At 46.7% G+C, this 20,076-nt stretch overlaps 1 protein-coding gene across 4 annotated transcripts; it reads right to left on the bottom strand.

Annotated features, from left to right (window-relative positions):
• Window positions 1-7: 7 nt before the first annotated feature.
• TMEM39A (transmembrane protein 39A) lies at window positions 8-18,926 on the bottom strand. Of its 4 annotated transcripts, none has more exons than XM_064722368.1 (9): window positions 18,592-18,926; window positions 8,199-8,392; window positions 6,447-6,669; window positions 5,053-5,136; window positions 3,530-3,672; window positions 2,735-3,077; window positions 1,737-1,924; window positions 1,126-1,246; window positions 8-596 (listed from the first exon to the last, which is right to left on the bottom strand). In XM_064722368.1, exons 2-9 carry the CDS (start codon window positions 8,309-8,311, stop codon window positions 363-365), a joined length of 1,449 nt encoding a protein of 482 aa, XP_064578438.1. In that variant the 5' UTR covers window positions 8,312-8,392; window positions 18,592-18,926; the 3' UTR covers window positions 8-362. The 4 variants fall into 4 exon arrangements, with proteins under 4 accessions (XP_064578438.1, XP_064578455.1, XP_064578448.1 ...); XM_064722385.1 differs by lacking the exon at window positions 18,592-18,926 and adding an exon at window positions 18,174-18,318; XM_064722378.1 differs by lacking the exon at window positions 18,592-18,926 and adding an exon at window positions 17,125-17,436.
• Between the last annotated feature and the right edge of the window lie 1,150 nt (window positions 18,927-20,076).

Here is a 20,076-nt window from a genome sequence, read left to right as displayed (position 1 = left end):
TACAGCAGACCAGTTCCTAGTTACCAGCAGTTGTGTGAGCAAAGCAGACACAGTGACCACACACACAATCCTGTTGCTTCACATAGATATATGTATGGGTATAGATATACTGTATATACACATGGATTTTTTTTTTTAATATATATATATATATATAAAATAACACCTTGTTTATAAAGCGACATTTAATTGCCACTGGTTCCCTTCCCGCCCCACAAAAACAATAGTATACAAAATATAAAATATTTTAAATATTTATAAACGTTGCAAGAAAAAAATAGAACTGTACGAAAATATTTTTTTTCTGAGGTTCCCTCCTGCCCTGTGGGATGAGGAAGAGAAGGGGGACACGTCTGGCCGGCCTAGTGTGCCTTGAGTCCATAGTTGTTAAGTGGGTACGAGTATGCCCTGCCTAATACTATGCGGTCCCGGAGGAGCTTAAATAAGACATAATAATTGCAGAAAAGGATGAGGGCCATGGAGAGCGTGTGGTTCCACTTCTCTGAGCGCAGCAGGGAGTAGAGCTGGTAGCACACCACGCTGCCTTCGATGAGAATCAGCAGGTTGAGCAGCCGTAAGGGACGGTGAAAGAGGAACTGCAGGGGAAGAGTAAAGAAGGAGAGATTTGTCATTTGTTGCTGGGTTGAAGTGAGGAGGACTATGGACATAATGCTGTCAGGGACCACTGCAGGGCAGAAGCAGTGCTTGTGCTCCAGCCACCACTAGCTGCCACTTAGGGAAAACAGTAAGGAACAAGGCATGTAGAAGTGGCATTTTGCTCGAGAAGGGGAAGTGGGTGAAATAAACCTATTGGCCTGCTGACACACTTTCCCATTTCCCTGAAAGGTGTTAACTAGAACCCTCTCAGGGGAATGCCACTGGCTGATAGAGCTGTGGAGAGCTGTGTCACCTCAATGAGAAAGCACTGACAAGGCAGCCGTGGCTCCCACCTTGCCCAGAGGTCGCTGTTTGACAGAATGGGTAAGCCCCACTGCTGCCAAAATGTATTTTGATCAACAGCCCCAGGCTGTCACGGAACACTGAACTCTCTTGTGCTGCAGCTGGGTTTGAGCCTCTCCTCCCTCCCACAGTGGTAAGGCACCAAGCAAGAAAAGAGATACTTGCATAAAAGCGGGCATGGGACACGTCTGAAGGCACTGCTACGTTGTAAGGCCCAACTGCTTTATACAGGCACCGGCTCCGTCGCACCAGAACTCCCTGTGGCCATATTGTGTTTTCTGACCAGCTGTGGGGAAACAATGCCAGAGTGTCAACATCTGTGCTCCCAAACCCCTGAACAAGGGTTCACAGGAATGGACTGCATCTTGAAAAATACCAAAGCCTCTGCCACAAGGACATGTCTTAGCTCCCACTGGAAAAGCACAGAGGGTTGATCACAAGCCCATTCAATGGACTCTTAAGTAGTATGAACAAATGGCTCCCAGTGCTGGAACCTTGTCCACTGCAGTGGAAGGAGCCACCCCCTGCCTCTGCTCAAGATGCTCTCAAGTGGCCAAGAAGAATCTCAACATTCCTTTCTGTGAGGGAACCAGCAGTGACTGGAGGACCTCAGCTCTCTAGAGCAGCCATATCTGTTTTCAGTGAACAAGGCCAGTGGAGTTGCATGGGGAGTGCAGACACATCCTCAGTAGGTAAACACTGCTGGTATTTGCTCATCCACCATAACATCTCAGCCCCTTGCTAGGCATGCCAAGCCCTTCCATCCCCACACTCACATGTGCTGTGGAGCATTGCTGTAGGAGCCATGTTCTAGTTTCTGCCACTTGCCGAGGTGGGCGGCAGACCTGTGGAGCAGGTCACAGTACTTGGGGGGCAGCAGCTGCGTGGTGAGCATGACAAAGGCATTGATCCACACCATGATGAGGTGCTCGCAGGACCAGCGCATGTCATAGTACTGGGTGCTCTGCAAAGAGACCAGACAAGAACTTGGCACCGCTGTCACAAAGCAGAAGGAGGATGACAGGGACATACTGCATGTGCATCCAGCAGACCCACACCACACGTTACAGGCATGCGCTTTTGGACTGGTGATTTCGGAGGGTTACGGCTTAGGAGGCGCTCAAGGCTCCCTTCTCCTTGAGCTGCAGGAGAAAGGGCAGGGGATGATGCTGCAGCTGGTGCATCTCCTCCTCCAGCAGCAGGTAACAAGGCAGCTTGCTTGCCACAGAACTGCCCCAGGAGCACCAATTGCACCAAGACTGCTACATGGATTGTGGAGCCCTGCCCATTTCTCTGCACGAACTGGAGCTTATTCAAGTTAGAGAAATGACAGATGAAAAAATATAACCCCCACACTGACAAGAGGTTCTTGGATTTAGTTTGCCAAGCATCCTAGTTGGCTCTAACAGGCTGGCCACCAAAGCCTCTGATCCAAGCACTCAAAAGCCACGATGTTGGATCTGAGACAGGTAACAACAGGTTCTCTTTTCTAGGAAGAACACAGCTATCCATCTGCCTAGGACAGGGGGTGGGAGAAGGGGAGTTAGTAAGTGGGGTGATGGGACTAGAGGTGCATCACATTTATGGCAATACCTATCTGCCAACCAGGAGCAGTACTAGTGCACTCCGGATGCAGCCATGCTCCGCTATCCGGGCTGCCAAAGGGGAGACAGAGAAAAGGGGAATTAACCAGGAATCTGGCCTGGCAGCAGTTCACACAACATTCAGAAGGAGACAGTGGGCAGGGGCACAGAGAGAGCCAGACAACAGCTACCTTCACAAAGCACAGTGGCAGGAATGCCACGTAGTAGGCACTGAAGAGAGAGTTGAAGAGAACTTCCTTGATCCTGCGGTTGAAGTCTGCTTTTAGACACTCCACCTCATTGCGGATGAGATCTGGGGAAAGGGGGCAGCTGTGGGTGGGGATAGATGTAGGATTATTGAACTGTTCTCTCAGGGATTCCCACAGGAGCGAGAAGAAGTCTTTGACCAGGCTGCTGACAGCTGAAGCCCCATCATCCGCCACCTGGTCCTGTACCAAGTAACCACAGTCTGCAGGTAGAGGCTGTGCTCTGCTGTCCTGGTGGAAGCAGCACAGAGGGACGTAGACACCAAACCTGCCGTGAAGGAAAGAAAAAAATGGCTGAAATAACAGTGATCCTAATGGGGGGCACCTCCCCAACAGGTACTGGCCCTGACAAGAGTGACAGCACATAGAAACCCCCCACTCCAGAAGCTAGCTGCCAACTCTTCTCCCCACTAAAAGGCCAGAGGCTGCAGCTTCAACACCTGTGCAGAGATGTTTTTTTAAATCCCATTTGCAAAACCAGCAGTCCCAAAGGCTCAGTTTTCAAGTGGCAGTAAAGGCCCCTCACATCAACAGCAGCTGAGGCAATTCACTTCATCAACTCTGTGCCACCTCCTCACACCTTCCCCCAGCCACTCCTGCTTCCTTTTTAATCCTAAATCAAGGAGACATTACAGCCATCACTCTGCTTCCCACGGTGGCTCATGGCACCCCCAAGCAGCTGTGCCCCTTGCCCAGAAGGTTCAAAGTGGTGTCACTCACGGGTAGCCCAGGAAGAGAAGGTTGAGAACAGAATGGCTGCGGAAGAGGTTGACCAGAGTCCAGCAGAGCACCCATCCACAGAGGGTGAGCAGCACCAGGCGCACCATGTAGCACATCAGTGATGTTGCACCCACCTGAGAGGCCTGCAAATGGAGAGGAAACACTCAGCAGCCCTATAACAACCAGTGCTAGAAGATGAGCACAAGGGGTGCTTGCAGAGGAGGAGCAGGGAGAGGGTGCCAGGAGGTACTAGAAGAGGGATAGGTGCCCTCTTCCTCTCAGAAGCAGGAAACTGATTCTCTTACAAACATAAATGCCTTTAATTTTACTAATGATTGACAGGATCCAAAAGATTCAAATAATCACGAGTTGTGGGGCATCACTAAAATAGGGCCTTTGAAGAAAAATTCAGAGCTGCAAAGCAGAAAAATATTTTTTGCTCAAGTCCCTTACTGCTCCGATGATAGCCCAGGATAGCCTGAAACCCATTTCCTCTTTCTCTGTTCTTTAGAAGGATCAGGTCTCAGCACTGTGAAAATTTGCAGCTGAGGGAAAAGAAGATGTGCACCTTCTCGATTCCAAACCCAGATTTCCATAATTTAGCTCTATTGGATGTGCAGGCTGCAGTGTAGTGAGGAGGCACCACAGCAAGAAAGCCTGATCCAATCTCCAGAGGAGAGAAGGAAACTGAGCTATGAAAAGATTCTTAAGGGTTAGAGCCAATACATGGGATGCACAAGAACCTGCATGGAAGATTTCAATGCAGAAATTTCAGTCTATGGCAATTCTTACGGAGGATGTGAACTTAAATGAAAATGGAAGAAATCAGTTGAAAAGAGCCCTTCAGAGTTCCCACCTTCTCCACTTATCTATTAAACAGGACATAACTATTCCTTTATTTAATTTACTTATTTTTAAACACTGCTTAGTTGCTTAGCCTAGAGCTGTATTAGCTATTTCAGTGGACAAAACTTCTGAAAATGACCTTTATCAGAGACTTAATTTGGCCTGGTTCTGCTCCCACAAACACAGAGAAGTGTGTGGCGACATGACCAGAGTCTGAGTTACTGAGTAACCAGGACTGGAAAAGCAGTTCTACCAGTATTCCTATGTCACTTCAGTGTAGTCAGACATTCTCCACCTGACTCTTCCCCCTCTGAGCTCCTGTTCATTCTTCTTGTCTTGGCCAGCCTCCTTATTTGCCTTATTGCTACTTGACTTGCAATTCTCTCAGCCACTTCTCTAGCACGAGACAGTGGGGTACAGTATTGTACCTGCAGAGAAAAATAAGCAAGTGGGACCACTTAATCTCCTCCTAGATGAAGAGCCAACAAAGCTACAGGACATGACTGGTCTCAAGAAGAAAACTCCAAGGCAGAAGAGCATCCTCAAAATCTTAGTCCTTCACACTCAGACTCTTCTGAGAGAAGAAACCTTCCAACCTGCAGAATTTTCCTAGGCCACAGATGACCATGTTCTGCAGCAAGTTCTACAGGCAGGAGAGGGAACAGTGGGAATGTTACCTCAGAGATAATGGCCCACACCAGCCTCCGTGCCAGCATCACTGTGATGAACGCCGCCAGGTGGTAGTCAATGAGGTGAAAATTCTGAAGGAGGAAAGAAAAAAGATCTTCACCAGGAAAAGGGACTCTGAAACCACCCAGATGGGGTGGGACTAGAAAGCTGGCTGGTAGAGAGCACCTTAGCACCTCACATAAGCATTCCCCAAATCTCTCTATTAGGGATGAAGGGAAATCAATTAACATTAGTAACACAGGAACATCTCCAGAAGCAAGATCTCCACAGGGAGATTCCTTCCCATGGAGAGGTTTCCACAGAAAACAAAACAAACCCACCCTTCAGGCAGGTATTCTTGGGGTCAAAGGGACATCTAGAACCAGAATCCTACCATGGAGAACAGGTTGCAGGTTCTCCACAGAAAAGGCCCTGAACAATCAGACAAAGGGCAGCCAAACTGGAGTCCAGAGTGAGCACACCAGCTCACTTTCCCTCTTGGTCTCAAAAATGGTCTGTAGCAACCAGTGCTTCCTGATGAAGCCAAGCTGACCTGAGAAACCTCTTCTTCTTTGGCCATGAAGAAGTTCCCTAGCTGCATCAAGTTAGACACAGCTCTTACAGCTTTTCAGTGAAGCCATCCAATATATTCTGGCCAGAAGAGTCAGTAGACTCTGAATACTGCTGCTTTTGGTACTTCAGGGACATTTTGGGAAAAAAGAATGCTTGAATTGTGATGGGAATAAACAAACGACCTTTAAGTCCTGGTGGGTAGGGAGCCCCAGAGAGAATGCTTTTACTTCTAAGCCCGTTGTGTCCAGCACGGCAGAGCTGAGCAGGAGGCTGGTGACTGGAACACCAGCACCACCTGTCGGTACAGGCAACTGAGGGACCACCTCGTGCTTCCAAGCAGCCTTTAGGACACCGTTCCATTGGGACAGCAAGAACACTGAAACCGAGGAGGTCGAGAGCTTTACATAAGCTGAGGATCTGACTCCCTCCCCAGCTGTGCTGCTCACCTGCTCTGAGATCCTAACAAAAATCTGCACATCTTCCTTCTCACAGACTGTTGTTTCAACCGAGCCTGGGTTCGGTTGGGGCACTCACAGCAGGAGACAGCTCCTGGAGTCTCAACTCTGTGTCAAACCCTAGGGACTAGCTAGATCATGCAAACATGTGCAAGAAGTATCTCCTGAAGGAGTCCTGCTGACTTCTCTCTCTCTCCTGCCATGATTTTCTCCCCTGTAAAATGGGGGATGACATGGCCCTGACTGATGGGGGTGCATGTGAACTCTTATTCACTCCCTTAATGTCAAATGCTTGGTGATTCCTGGATTGAAGAAGCATGAAAGGAGCTGTGTAATGAAAAAGCCTGAGTGATGGCACTTGCTGGGGAACTCACCAGTGAGGTGCAGGAAGCAGGGTGATTGTATGGGTACCACCAGACAGTCTTGTAGATGTTGATGTACTGAATGAAGAGGGCTACCAGAAGGTAGATGAAGAAGAGGAATTCAAAGAGAAGGCTCCCATCCAACGGCAGGTCAGGGATCCGGCAGTGACGCACAGGCTCTGGAGTAATCAGCGCTGTGATCGGAGGCGCCGACAGGCTGATGGCACTACCATTCCTGAAGCAGATGGACATCACTTACTTGGTAAACATTCTCCATCATCTCTGACACTTTCCAGGATAGAGTGCTTGAGGTTGTAAATATGAGACTGGGTATTACCAGGGGAGAGGTGACAGCAGTTTTTGCATTCCTATTTCTGACATGAGACATGAGGCTGGTGGTGACCTCCATCATCTTAGCTCAGACAAAACCCTTATCCAGAATTTTCCCTGGATGACAGCTTGATCTGTCAGAAGTGCTGTGACATGCCCAGCAACATTTCAGTAAACTTGCAGACTGAGGAGCAGACATACAGAGCTAAAATCATTAAGGATTCTGTATTACACCCAACAGTCAATATTGGCTTTCCACCCATCACCAGGACACTACAGTAGCACCCAGCCTCCTTCTCCAGCACAGCAAAGTGCCCATTGTCTTTCTGTTCATAGTTCCTCTTTTAAAAAGATGAGTAACTAAAAATGGAATGGAGTAGTTCAGCCACTTCCTAAAGGCTAACCTCTCAAGTGTTCTCACACTTCCTTCTTTTCAAGCTTTCAGAGGAGGATAGGACAACTAAAAGCTCTGGCATCCTGAACTGGTAGAGGAACTATGCTATGTCTGACTGAAACCAGATAAGCAATGCTCTCCCAAGACCCTGGGGCCCTGACTCCACAGTCTTGACGTCACTTGCTTCCAAAGAACCTCAAACTGTGCTATCTGTCCCTCTGTCCCTGACAGAGAAGTCTGTAAAGGCCAAAGCTAAATGGCTTGGATTGCTCTACTCTGTAAGAATGAACCTATACCAGGGCCCCAGCATGCAGCAAATAGTTTCTCTGGTCTGCCAACTTTTTATGGAAAGAAGTAATGCTGGGCCCTTTCAGTTTTTATACCAAATGTGGTAATCTCAATGTCACTGCATGTCTGTTCCTGTTTCAGCCCTCAACTTCCCCAGAAAATGCAGGTCATCTTTACCAACTATGAGAATTAGTTTCATCAACCTGCAGGTCTAAAACAGAATACGGGCATCCTCCTGCCTTGTATTTCTATTATGTAGGAGGAGGAGTCACAGCTGTACTCTGACGTGTCACATTAATTCCCCAGGGCAGTGAAGGTAGGTGAGCAAGACAAGGACTCATCATTTGCTAGGACTCACTGCTCTGGAAACTGCTGCAGGAAAGACAAATGAAGCATTTCCAGCCCTGTGTGATCTCTGCTGTGGCTGTTATGACCACAAGAGAGTGGTGAAGGGGAGCAGAGACCACTGCCACAATCCCCTCCACGGGGCTGGTTTTAATGCATGAAGTCAAAAGAGGGGCTGCAGAGGGAAGCATGTACCACAGCAGAGCTGAGAAGAGAAGCTGGAAGAGGTTTGTCACGCAGGCCTTGTTCCCTCTTGGATGAGCCGTCTCATAATGAGTGGAGGGCTCAAGGTTCCCCTCTCCCAGCCCCTCACTTTCACCACAAAGCCACGCTCCCACAGAGGGTTCAGGGAGGATCAAGGCTCCTTGCTTTCAGTGCTGTCCCAACAGCCCTGCCTCTGTCCTCACCTGTTCCTCAGACCAGTCCCGTTCCCACAGCTGCCGCCAACCAGAGTCTGGAGAGAAGGCAAAGCGGAACGGCTTAGCTGCTGCCGGCTGGGTCCCCTCCTTCCACCGGGCATGACCAGGAACCAGTCCACTTCCAGTGCCTCCAGCAGGCTGTGCCCTCACACCCACACAACGATCCAAAAGCCTTCCCAAATCTGCAAAGGAGGCAGAAACATCACTTAAGCTTTAACTCTGGTCACACTCACCCAGTTCCAGCCAGGCAAATTCATGCAGAAGGAAGTCACTCTCACACACTCAGAGCCCTGTGGGACAGCCATCAGCACTGTGCCACTTCAATGGCAGCAGGTCAGTGTCTGCTTGCACATCCAGAAGGAACACCACTGTGTCTCTAAAAAGGGGCTGCTTGCATTAGCCATCAACGACTGACAGCACCTATTGCTGGCTAGAAAGCACCACTGAGCATCTCCAGAGCTGGAGATGACAAATGTGTGCTTTATTTCAAAAGCAAACCTGGGAAGAGCCTTCTCCATGTTGTGGTTGAGCTACTAGAGCTTCACAGCTCTTTCTAGGCACTCAGCATGTTACTGGCCAGGCTCTGATGCTGGTAGGCAATTCAGACACCCTCTGGCAGAGCTCTGAACAGACACACTGGTGTCCTTGAAGGAAATTGCATGGTCTGGCTCCCTTCTGTGCTAATGCCCAAATGACACCAAGGTAATACATCCATTTAAAAATGGGTTTAGCTAGCAGAAAAGTGCAGCAAAACACACATGTATGCATGTACTTCAAAGGCACATATGGGCAATGCCATAACCCAGACCTGAAAAGAAAAATAATTCAGAAGTAAACTTGTACATATTTATTTACCTATTTATTTTTAATGACACACTTAAATCTATCAATTCCTTAAAATAAACTACTATGAGAGAGGCTGGGCATCTCAGAATATCAGAAACAATAGTGTCATTTCTAGCATAGAGTTTATCACTTCCCATACAATTTTTCTTCTATTTCACTGGTCTCCGACAAGACACTGCAAGGATTTTGGCAGTCAGGAAAGTTTCCAATGCAAACACAGCAGACATAAGGGAGTGAAGGATTGAACTGGAGTGCACCTATGCTGTACAGGAACAAGACACCAAGTGAGCATCCCACTACAAGGACTTTGGTGTGTCTGTGTGCCTGGAGTCTGAATCAGCTGCCCTTTTGGAAAAATATCACAGCCAGAACCAACCCAGGGGCCAAAAAAGCACATCCACCTTCTGGGAAACTCTAGATGCAGCTCTGAAATGTACAGATGGAACCTATGGTCTATTTATAATTCAGTCATCACCTCCTTTAAAATCCAGAGAAATCACAGCTGGCAGAAATGCCAGAAGTTTTGTCAGTGAGTCACAGGACTGTCACCATGAATACAGTGTGCAGGAGTACTTCTCTAAAAAATTCCCTCAAAGAATTGCCCTTTGTATTAAAATTTCCCATCCTTCATCTCTACTCCGATAAACAATTGTCATTAATGAAACCAGGATAGCAATTTTCAAACTTTCAACAAAAATCAAGATGTTTCAAAGGATGAATGCTTTCTGCATACTCACACAAAAGTCAGTTGGAAAAATCAAACCAAACCAAACCCAAAATAAACACACCAAAAACCAGAGATCCAGGAGGGAGAGAGAAAAAACAATAAAAAGGAGATAGGAAAATGCATGAAAGGCAAGCAAACATTGGAGAATTTTTGTTTTGAGGTAAATAGTGTGTTTTGGCAGATCTTAATACTCTTATATCTCCAATAGCAACACAACAGAGATTGAAGCCTTCCTTACCTTTCTTGTCAAGCAAGAATTTTCAGACATTTTCCCTAGGATGTTCTAGAGTTTTATTTGGAATTATTTCTATTTCAGGAATTAAATACAAACAAGAAAATTCTCCTGCATGTGCAAGATGAGCAGGGGCAGCAACAAACAATGCAGAATTCACTTAGGGCATTCACACACTTTTGATAAACAGCTAAAGTGAAGGAAAAAAAATGAGGAAAAACCCCCGAAAAGAACAAACTTGAAAGCCATTTTAAGCCAAATTTAGCTACCACAGGGCCTGTGGTAGCTGAAACAATTGGTCTGATTCGACCTACAGGATATTTATGATAATGGATGCAATATGTTGGTGGTCTAATTAGTGCTATTAACAGTGGACGGTATTTTATAGCACATTCAATAATTCATGTAAATAATTTAACAGGTCTCATTAGTATCACCCCATTAGTATGCCTCACACGCTCGCCAATACAGACACTTGGACACAGAGCAATTGCAATTGCAGCCCCTGGTTTTACAAACCAGTAAAATGCAGGTTTCTACCAGTAAAAACAACTGCCTGTGGAAAGAAGCCATCCTTAACGTCAGTGCACATATTTTACATGCACTTGAATAAGCCCTTTCACAGTGATTCATGAACATATAGACTGGGCAGTTCCTCAAGCCAAGCTTTAAATAACTTTAAATACTGGAGTCAGATCAAATTAGGTAGGCATTTGTTGGAGCAAAATCTGCCTAAGAACCATCCCTTTTTTTGTTGGCTTTTATTTTGTAAAACTAGCCACACAAAACTGAGGCTCCAGAGATAAAGCTAAACAAAGCAGTGAGATTACACATCAGATTGTCTCTAAGTCTGCTTTGTTTTGGCCTTGAACCAATCAACAGCCCTCCTTTTTGAGGAGAAAGACATGGGGAAAAGCATTTTTATAGCTTTCAATTAATAAACAAAGGCATGATTCTACTTTGAAAACAAGAAAAAAAGGTGTCCATAAACCCTTACTCCAACAGATAATATTCCAAATCATATTAAGTATTAATGAAGAGTCCACCCTGCTCCCTTCCTTGTTTGCATTCCCCACCCCATCAGTGATCATATTTTATAGAGTCATGCAGAAAAAGTGAGTAATGAAAGATAAAAGCTTTTCCTGACAAGACTCTTCAGTCCATTAACGTGATTCCATGCTGTTCTTTCCAGTTCACTTACAATTTCCCTCAAAAAATAAGCAACATGCTTGTAGTCCCTTCATCCTCAAATCCTCAGAACCAGTATTACCTAGCCTCCAAGATATCCTCTCTGAGGCAGATGTGGGCATCATAAAAACACACAGGCAGAATCTGGAGAGCAGCTACGAAGAGCAGACAGTGGTGCTGCCCAGGCACAGCGAATGGATGTGGGTACGGACAGCTCTTGGGTTCAAGGGCAGACCATGCTTCAGGACAGAAACAAAACTTTCATTTGTGACACAGTTACAAGAAAATCCAGAAACAGAAGGTATCAGATGCTCTGATTTCCAGTTCCTGCTTTTAGGACCACAGAAAGCACTTGGTAATTTTTTATTTCTGTGCCACAATACCCTTCCTGCCCATCAGCTCCCCAGGTATCCTGACGAGGCAGGATCGTGGCAGGATCAAGGCAGGCAAGAACCACAGCTGTGCGCACGACTTTACTGATAAAAAGCTAGGCAGATGGATTACTCACCAATTCAGAGGTGAAACAGTGTGCAGCCCTGTCCTGCTCACCAAGGCCCATCACTCAGAATCATGTTTCTGCATCAGCAGCTGCCCAAACAGCTCTTTCAAGAGGCAATCAGGAGAGAGTCAGTGACTCATCAGAATGGCAAGTGTGCCTGTTTCCCATCTCTTTGCTGGAAACGCTACAAAGCTCAGTCAGTTATTTTGATGGTGTTAACATTTTTTAATTGGAGAAAACTCCAAGCCTCTCCAGTCTTGTTGGGAAGCTTGCTGCACCGAGACATGAGAACTCCCAGAGTGTGGGAGACATTCAGGTGGCTTTCCTTGGCTCCACAAGTCCTAGCACCAGTTACTCACAAGAGCAGAAAGTGAAACATGGCCATCCTCACTTGGTGCAATGCGGCTCAAGAAGACCACAGGTCTCTCACTGCAACTCACCATCTCAATTACAGCATCCTTCTTCCTGCTGAGGAAGCATGTGACAGCTGGGGGTGAAGCAACACATGGCCTCTGTGGTGAGGGACTCTCTCAGCCTCCACAGCAACACAGACACTCCTGGCAAGACTTTCCATTCAGGGTGCCCATGCTCTATGGAAACACACCTGCCACGTGTGCAGAGCTCCCTGGCAGGGAGGCGCAGCCACCCCCACGACACGGCTGCAGACCTATGCCACTGCCACAAAGCACAATTAGTTTCTGAAACCGAAAATGCTCTCTTGGTTGCTAATGTCCTCAACTCAACTCACTGCAGCTGGTCAGCCTAATCCTAAACTTGCAGTTTTCCAGCACTCCTAGTATCTTTGCAAATTATCACACAAGTTTTCCTTTGAACTTTGAACTTTTGAGAGTTCTAGTTACTATACTATATTTTAACTTCCTTTTAGTGTGAACTTCTTATTTATTTATTTAAATTAAAATAAAAAACAACCAAAACAAATCCAAACCCCCATTCTGACAGCTGGAAAAACAGACACAAAGCTAATAATTGACTCACCCAATATAACACCAAAAAGAAAAAAAAAAATCACCAGAGAGCCAAGGAACAGAGATGGCTGCACCCAAGCCTTGGTCACAAGGCCACCTTGTCAGTACCCTCACATCTGCCACAACGGAAGCCACAAAGACACAAAATTTCTGTGAAAGCCCCAAGTGGTCTGGGAATAAAATAAGCATTTAGTTGTTGCAAGGGAGGAAACAACCGACAGGTTATCAGATGGAAAGCTAAATATTTGGCTTGCACAGAGCTGCCCCGGTGCTAAGTCAACACAACCTTTCAACTCCGGCTGGATCCAAAGGCACACACCCGCCACCTGGCCCAGAGCTGGGAGGCTAAACCGGTTAGGAGGGAGGTCTCCAAGTCAGCACATTTTCCAAGCCCTCATGCCATACAGAGAGATGGATTAATATGGGGATTTGGCACAGAGAGAGATAGAAACCCCCTGAAGTGCAGCCCAAACAGGAGAGCTGGGTGGGGAATCACCACTGTCAGGTGGTGCACCAGCAAGACTAATTTTTGCTCAGTGACTAATAACCTCCTCTGTAAAAACAAAACCAACCCATCAAGACCGCGTCAGTGTAGGCTTTTCTGATACAGCACAACTCTGGCTGAAGAGGTTCCATCTATCAGTCCTCTACACAGATGCCAAAACCAAAGGGTCGAAGTAGCAAGATTATGGCAAGCATTAACAAACAGGATATGTACTGTATGACTTATTTCTAGTGTTTTCAGCAAGGAAGTGTAGAGCTAAGCAGAAGGGTAAGTGGGAAAAATAGAAGTTTTAGCTTAAGACAAGGGGAAGGCAGAGCCTGCCATTTGCAGCTGCCACAGTATTTCAAATACCCACGTACAAAAATGGGAATGGGAAAGAAAAGTTTTTCAGGAAAAGCCTCTCAAAGTTAAAGTGCAGTGAGCTCAGTCAGCTCATTTTGCAGACATGTTAAAGTATAAGACATAGATTTAAGTTCTTAATACTCCAGATAAACAAAATTATCTAAAAAAGCCATCTTTAAACACAGAGAAATCCTATAAATTCCCTAAAAATCCCCTCAAAGACCTTACTTTAGGGGTGCAAGAAGAAGTCTCCAGAGGTATGCAGGCAATTGTGTCCCCTTCAGAAGATAGGCGAGTTCAGGTTTTGTGAATCGGAGGAAAGTTGAGACACACACTAAGCACTCCAAACAAACCTCTGGAGAGTACAAGAACAAAGCCACAATTCCTGGTGTAATAAAACAGTATTACCTTATATTGCCATATAATTACCTTGTGCAACTAACTGCTGCAGCAGGTCAAAACAAACAGCTTAGGAACACTTCAATGAATGACTGTAGTAATTTTATGAATGAAGAAGAGAATTTTTATTCCAAAAGGAAGTTAAAAAAAAAAAACATAAAAAAAAAAAACCAAAGCCACAATGCAAGACCCTCAAGGCTCAGCAGCTCCAAGTGGCCAATAACACTCCTCACCAAGCCAACAAGTATTACACAGCTAGCAGCAAGACATTAACATTTTCTTTGGCTTCTTCTGATGTATACAGCAACACTCCCAGCCAAATAGTGGATCCAGGAATAAAGAAAGCATTGGCTTATTCTTGTGTGAGAACAAGACAGAACTGCAAAGCCAAGCTTTTCCAGCAGCAGAGGGAAATGCAGGCCTGACTAGTTGGCTCACAGTCTATTTTGGTCCTCGAGTTCCCATGCTTCTGAATTGTCTGGGGAAAGGGAGATCCAGCCCAGCCTCATCCAGAGTGAGAGGCCCAAACTAAAGAGCTGCAGGGAATTACTGAGCCAGACAGGTCTCTGAGTGTGTAACAACACAGAAGTTTTAACTCCAACTCCACATTACTGATAGAAACTGAAGTTCTGTTTAGAAGGGGACACTGGTTGGGAAGTGAAACACAAGGGCAGCGTTTCAGCAGCCACAACACAGGCAAAGCTATCAAAGCTGGCTGCTAATACAATTTATCAACACGCACTCACTCCTAAGAACATCTTGCACCAGAGCTCTTCAGTAAACATTACGCACAGCCACAGCCCTGCTAAAACACATCTACAGATCACTCTCCATTATACCATGCCATGTGCAGTAACTGGCAAAGTCAGTGAATTTTAGGTATGGCCACTGAAATTGGTTTTTTTCCAAGATATCAAGGCAAATGCACAACAAAACAGATCACTCCTGACAGGGAAAAAATGGAAGATGCTCACGCTTTAAGAGCCCATCTTAAAATTTTCCATCAAGCAAGCCACCAAAATAGGCATTCTCCTCCCAACCTTGAACACAAACCCACAGTCTAATGGCCTGAGCACAGGCCAGGATATCTTCTGCTTTTTAATCTTTCCTCTTCAACTGACTTCCAGGGAACTTGTTTTACCAATACAGACCTCAGTTTCCTTATCCAAAACATGATAAACTGTTCAAAAGTACTTCTCCTCCCAAGGGTCTCTGTATGTAGTAGTGGATATTTTTTACAGTATTATTTTAGCGCTTTAGACAAGCTTTTTTTAAAACAAACAGAAGCAGCTTTCCTGCTGGTTTTGTTCCTCTGCCAATCCCTATGTTTAATTTAATGGAGATCAGCCATGATGACAAATCATGGGGAGTCACTAGGATTTTTCTATTTTGCCCTCAAATAGCTAAAAATAAGGCAGGCATCTGCCATCTGTAGCAATGAGCTTGAGCGCATGAAGAAGCACACAAGTTAAAAACCACTTCCTTGAGCCTTTCACCAAGTCATCACACTGGGAGTCACAGCAGAAAGTATCAGTGAGACAATGCTTTGCACATCCCTGATGCTGCAGAAAAGCAACAATATTGCAGGGGATTTTAAACACATTGTAATTTGTATAAATCATAAATTTGCATTAAAATATAAACCACATATGAGAATGCACCGATTCTCCTCTATTTGCCTCTTAAGCAACAGGTTCAGGTGACATAAATATTCCCCACAAAACAGTAAGTCTTCAATTCAACCTCCATGACTTTGGTAGGCAGGACTCAGAACTTTGTATGACTGTTTACAGAGCAACTAATCCAGCAGATTGAGAAAATGCAATAGGATACATTAATCCCTTGTATAATTAATTATACTGAGACTAATCCAGCTGTCTGAATCTGCATCCATGCTCCCTTATATGTATTTCTGGGCTGCAGATGTCTACTGATAATTTTGCTTTAAACCAACATTTCCAAACCTCCAAAGGATGCCACTGCACCCTGTCTCTCAGGACAGCTCTCCTGACCAGGCTGCATTATACCCATCTCTCACCAGAAGTCTCATTTTTGCTTGCAATACCCAAAAAAATCAAGAAAAGGTTGGAAATAACTCACCAATGACAACAGCCCCCAAAGAACAGCATGAAATCTTCCAGGACAGTTTGTGAAAGCTTACGAGCTATTTTCCCAAATCAGACAGCTACTATAGATTTACCTCTGACATTAAAAATCCACCTGCTAACAGCTATTCCTACCTAACTGCAACTTACCTAACTGTGATAGGGTTAGAAACAAATGGACTAAAGTTCCAATTTTAACTGCCAGAAGAAAACTTCTTCCAGGATTTCATGACTCTGTGGCACAGGGAAAACACTGAGACTAAGGAGCAGGATGATCTCTGAATTGCTACTATCTTGTTGCTTTCCTCCACATCCATCTTCAGCAACTGTAACTCTACTGAGGAGTACTGAGTGGCCCAACTGGTTTCTGACCTGAATGCTGATGGAAACTGGAAGCCACCTTAACAAACATTTCTAGCACATTTGCTCTTGGCTGTATTCTCAAACATCCAGATTGTGTGCCTATAGAAAGAAAGAAAGTGTTGAGTTTTATGAAAACCAGGTTGGAGTCAATCTGCATTACATATCCTTTCAGAGAAAGATTTGTGTTCAGTGTTACTCAGTTTCAAAACCAGCAGAAAGGTCTGGGACTTCAACTTAAAACACTGCATACAGAAGTAATTTTTTTAATCCAAAATTTCAGAACTAAGAGGAATGTCTTAGAAGAATAGACAAAAAAGCAATTATGCCTGTCTGCTTTTGAGTACTAATAACAGTACACCTACATTGGCAATGTTACATCAGCACAAATGTTGCTAATACAGGCAGGCCAGTAAGATGAGAATTGCTCTATTTCCTTAGCTTCCACTGAATCTACTGTGGTAAATGCCATTAGTGTCTCTGAAAAACAAGTAACTTCAGCAAGGCTACTTGTTTTTCTCTTGCTTATCTGTATAATGCAAAAATTTTTATAAGAATTCATCATCTTACAAGCAGAATAGAAACATGCACTGCAAAGTAGGAAGCAAAATGTTTCATTCCCATTTTACAATCAGAAAGACTAAATATAAGAGTAAGAAATAAAAGTCTTGCATTTTCATAATTATTAATGATTTTGAATGCTCTGGTTAAGGCAGTATAGACACCTCTATTAGTAGGAACATGGACACCCAGAGCTTCTGAAAGTCAGGTCTCAAATGCTGCAAAGAGACAGCCAGGAATGAGCTGTACAGGAGGCACGCAGGTGTTCTTTGGTCTTGAGATCAGGAGTACACACTGAGCACGGGTCAGTGTGTCACTGATATCACCTGAGCTTCTTGTTGCTCCAAATAAATCAAACCTGGAAGACATTACCACCTGCTGTGCTGGTTTGTACAGCAAAACCTCAGGCAAAGAAGCTCAAGAACAGGAACAAGGAGTAGCTGCATCTACACCTGAAGAACTTCCAGTCACATAAGGGACAACAAGGAGCACATGAAGTTTCAGCCCAAACCCCAGAGGGGTCAGCATTGCCTGGCTGCACACCAGTGAGCCCAGACTTTACCAGCAGAGTATCATCCAAGCACCTTGGCTGAAGGAGTCTGCACTCCAAGAGCTGCAGCTGGAAGGAGGAATGAGCGTCAGAAACAGTCCAACAGCAGGAGTGCCAGGAGGTGAGCCATGGAGCAGACTGTGGGTTAAAAAGGGCTGATGTTCTCTGCCTTCAGCATCCTGTAAAATTGGAGCTGAGCCATTCCAGTCCCACCCCTGTACTAGTGTATCCCTCTGCCAGAAATCTCTTCTGGTTACAGTGAGTTAACAGATAGAAGGGATGGTTACAGAAGGGATGCCTTGTCTCCAAAAATTTTGTAACTCACCCCTTTGTAACACAGACATCTCATTTCTCCACTTACAGTCGTAACAGATGACAGGGACACGAGGGGCCCCTTACTCACAATGAAAAGCATGCATGAGAGCAATCAGAGATTGCAAACAAAGCTGCCTCTGTTTCTGCTGTACATTCACATGTTAAAATGATGCTGGAGTAGGGAAGGAGCTGCCTCACGTAATAGGGAAAATCATGCACCCAACTGCTACCCTATATAAGAGAGAATGAGTGATACAATGTTTTCACTGCGGTACAAAAAAGAACAGCGAGAGAAATGTGCACCCACATCCATTCTGGAAACGGTACCTTACGGCGGGTTGGATTTACCTGGACTTACAGAAGATTGCCTCAGCTCTTCATCTTCCACAGGACAGTGTCCTTGCAGGACTGGTTACGTAGGGACAGCGCTTTAGAAGCCCAAAGCGCACTCTGCCGTGACCCCAGGCCGACTTCCTCGTGTTTAATCCTCAACCCTCCTCCCCAAGAGCACCCGGCTGCCAGCAGCGTGCGCGGACCTCCTGCTTTAACCCAAACACAGCAGGAAAAGTCTCGAAGGAGAAGCCCGGGACCAAATGCCGTAACTTACCAGCCGGACGGAACAGACCCGGCGGAACCCTCCCTACCACTCACTCCCCCACAGCCAGACGCACACACCCAGGTTTCCGAGGGGGCTCCGGCGGCCGCAGCCCGCCGCCCGCCTGGGTCGCCGTGGCTCTGCCCACGGGAGCGGCGGGGCCGTACTCACACATCCAAGCGCGGGCGGCGGCGCGGCTCGGACATCAGCCGGCAGCGGGGTCCCCTCCGGCGGCAGCGGCCCGGCGGCGAGACCCGGCCCCGGCAACCCCCGGCCCGCCCGGGGAGAACGAGGCTGCGGCGGCGGCGGCGGTGGGAGCCCCGCGGAGCGTCCCTCCTCCCGCCGGGCAGGCCCACCTCGCCGCTGCCCCGCGGCGGGGCAGGAGCAGGGGAAGGGATAGGAGGAGAAGAGGAGGCAGGCGGGCGGGTCCGGCCTCGGCGCCCCGGCGCGGCCCTGCACAGCGCCGGCTACCCGGGAGACGTGGCAGTGAGGGCTGATGCTCTCATCACGCGGCGACAGCGGCGGCGGCCCGCGGCGGCAGCGGCCGGCCCAGGGAGGGCAGGAGCCGCGGGGAGGGCGGGGCCGCGGCCGCGCCGCGCCGCCATCTTGGGGGTGGCAGGCAGGTGCTGCCGCCGGTTAGGCCTCGCTGCTGGGGCTCCTCAGATCCACACCGAACCACGTAATCGATCAGGTCGGAAAAGACCTCTGAGATCGTGGAGACCAACCTATGGCTAACCACTACCTTGACAACCAGGCCATGGCACTGAGAGCCACGTCCAATCTTTTCCTTAAACACCTCCAGGATCCGTGACTCCACCAGCTCCCTCGACAGCCCATTCCAATGTCTAATCATCCTTTTAGTCGAAGAAATTCCTCCTAAAGGCCAATACAAACCTCCTCTGGCACAGTTTAAGACTGTGTCCTTTTATCCTGTTGCTTGTTGCCTGGGAGGAGACCAAGAGAGTGATATAAGGTCCCCCCAAGCTTTCTCTTCTCCGGGCTAAACCCCAGCTCCCTCAGCTGCTCCTCAGAGGACTTGTGCTCCAGACCCTTCACCAGCTCCGTTGCCCTTCTCTGGACTCGCTCCAGCATCTCAATGCCTTCCTTGTAGTGGGGGGCCCAGAACTGGACACAGGACTCAAGGTGTTGCCATGTTTTGCATCATGAGATGCCATTTAAAACAATCATAACATCATACTTAACTGCTTCATTACAGCCAGCACATCTATTTATCCCATGGCTGAACATCAGCAGCTGAAAAGCCCTTCTGCCATTGCCACCCTCAGCCAAGGTGGAGAAGGCTCGTGCTCCCATTTGAAACCAGCACAGTATCCACACCTTATTCTACATCATTTACATCATGCCAGCTCCCATGCTTTCAAATATCCCATCACCCTTCCCGTCCTTTGGTGTATGCACACAGATACCATTCCCTGTCTCTATAAAATGTGAATTGAGTTCATTTTGTCCATGACCTTGAGCTCCATTTGCCATTACCGACTTCCAGGGCAGAGAAGATGGTGTGTGTTGTTGGACTGTTGCATGGTGAAGCCAGTTCTGATTACATCACCATTGCACTTACCCATATTTATCAAAGTTCATTCTCTAATTATGTGGTAATCAAAAGGGAGTTGGGTTCAGATCCCCAAATCCAGA

This window comes from Zonotrichia leucophrys, chromosome 1 (genome assembly GCF_028769735.1).
Source record: "Zonotrichia leucophrys gambelii isolate GWCS_2022_RI chromosome 1, RI_Zleu_2.0, whole genome shotgun sequence".
Taxonomy (NCBI): Eukaryota; Metazoa; Chordata; class Aves; order Passeriformes; family Passerellidae; genus Zonotrichia; species Zonotrichia leucophrys.
The sequence above is the reverse complement of the archived record's forward strand: the minus strand, read 5'-3'. Positions and strand labels throughout refer to the sequence as shown.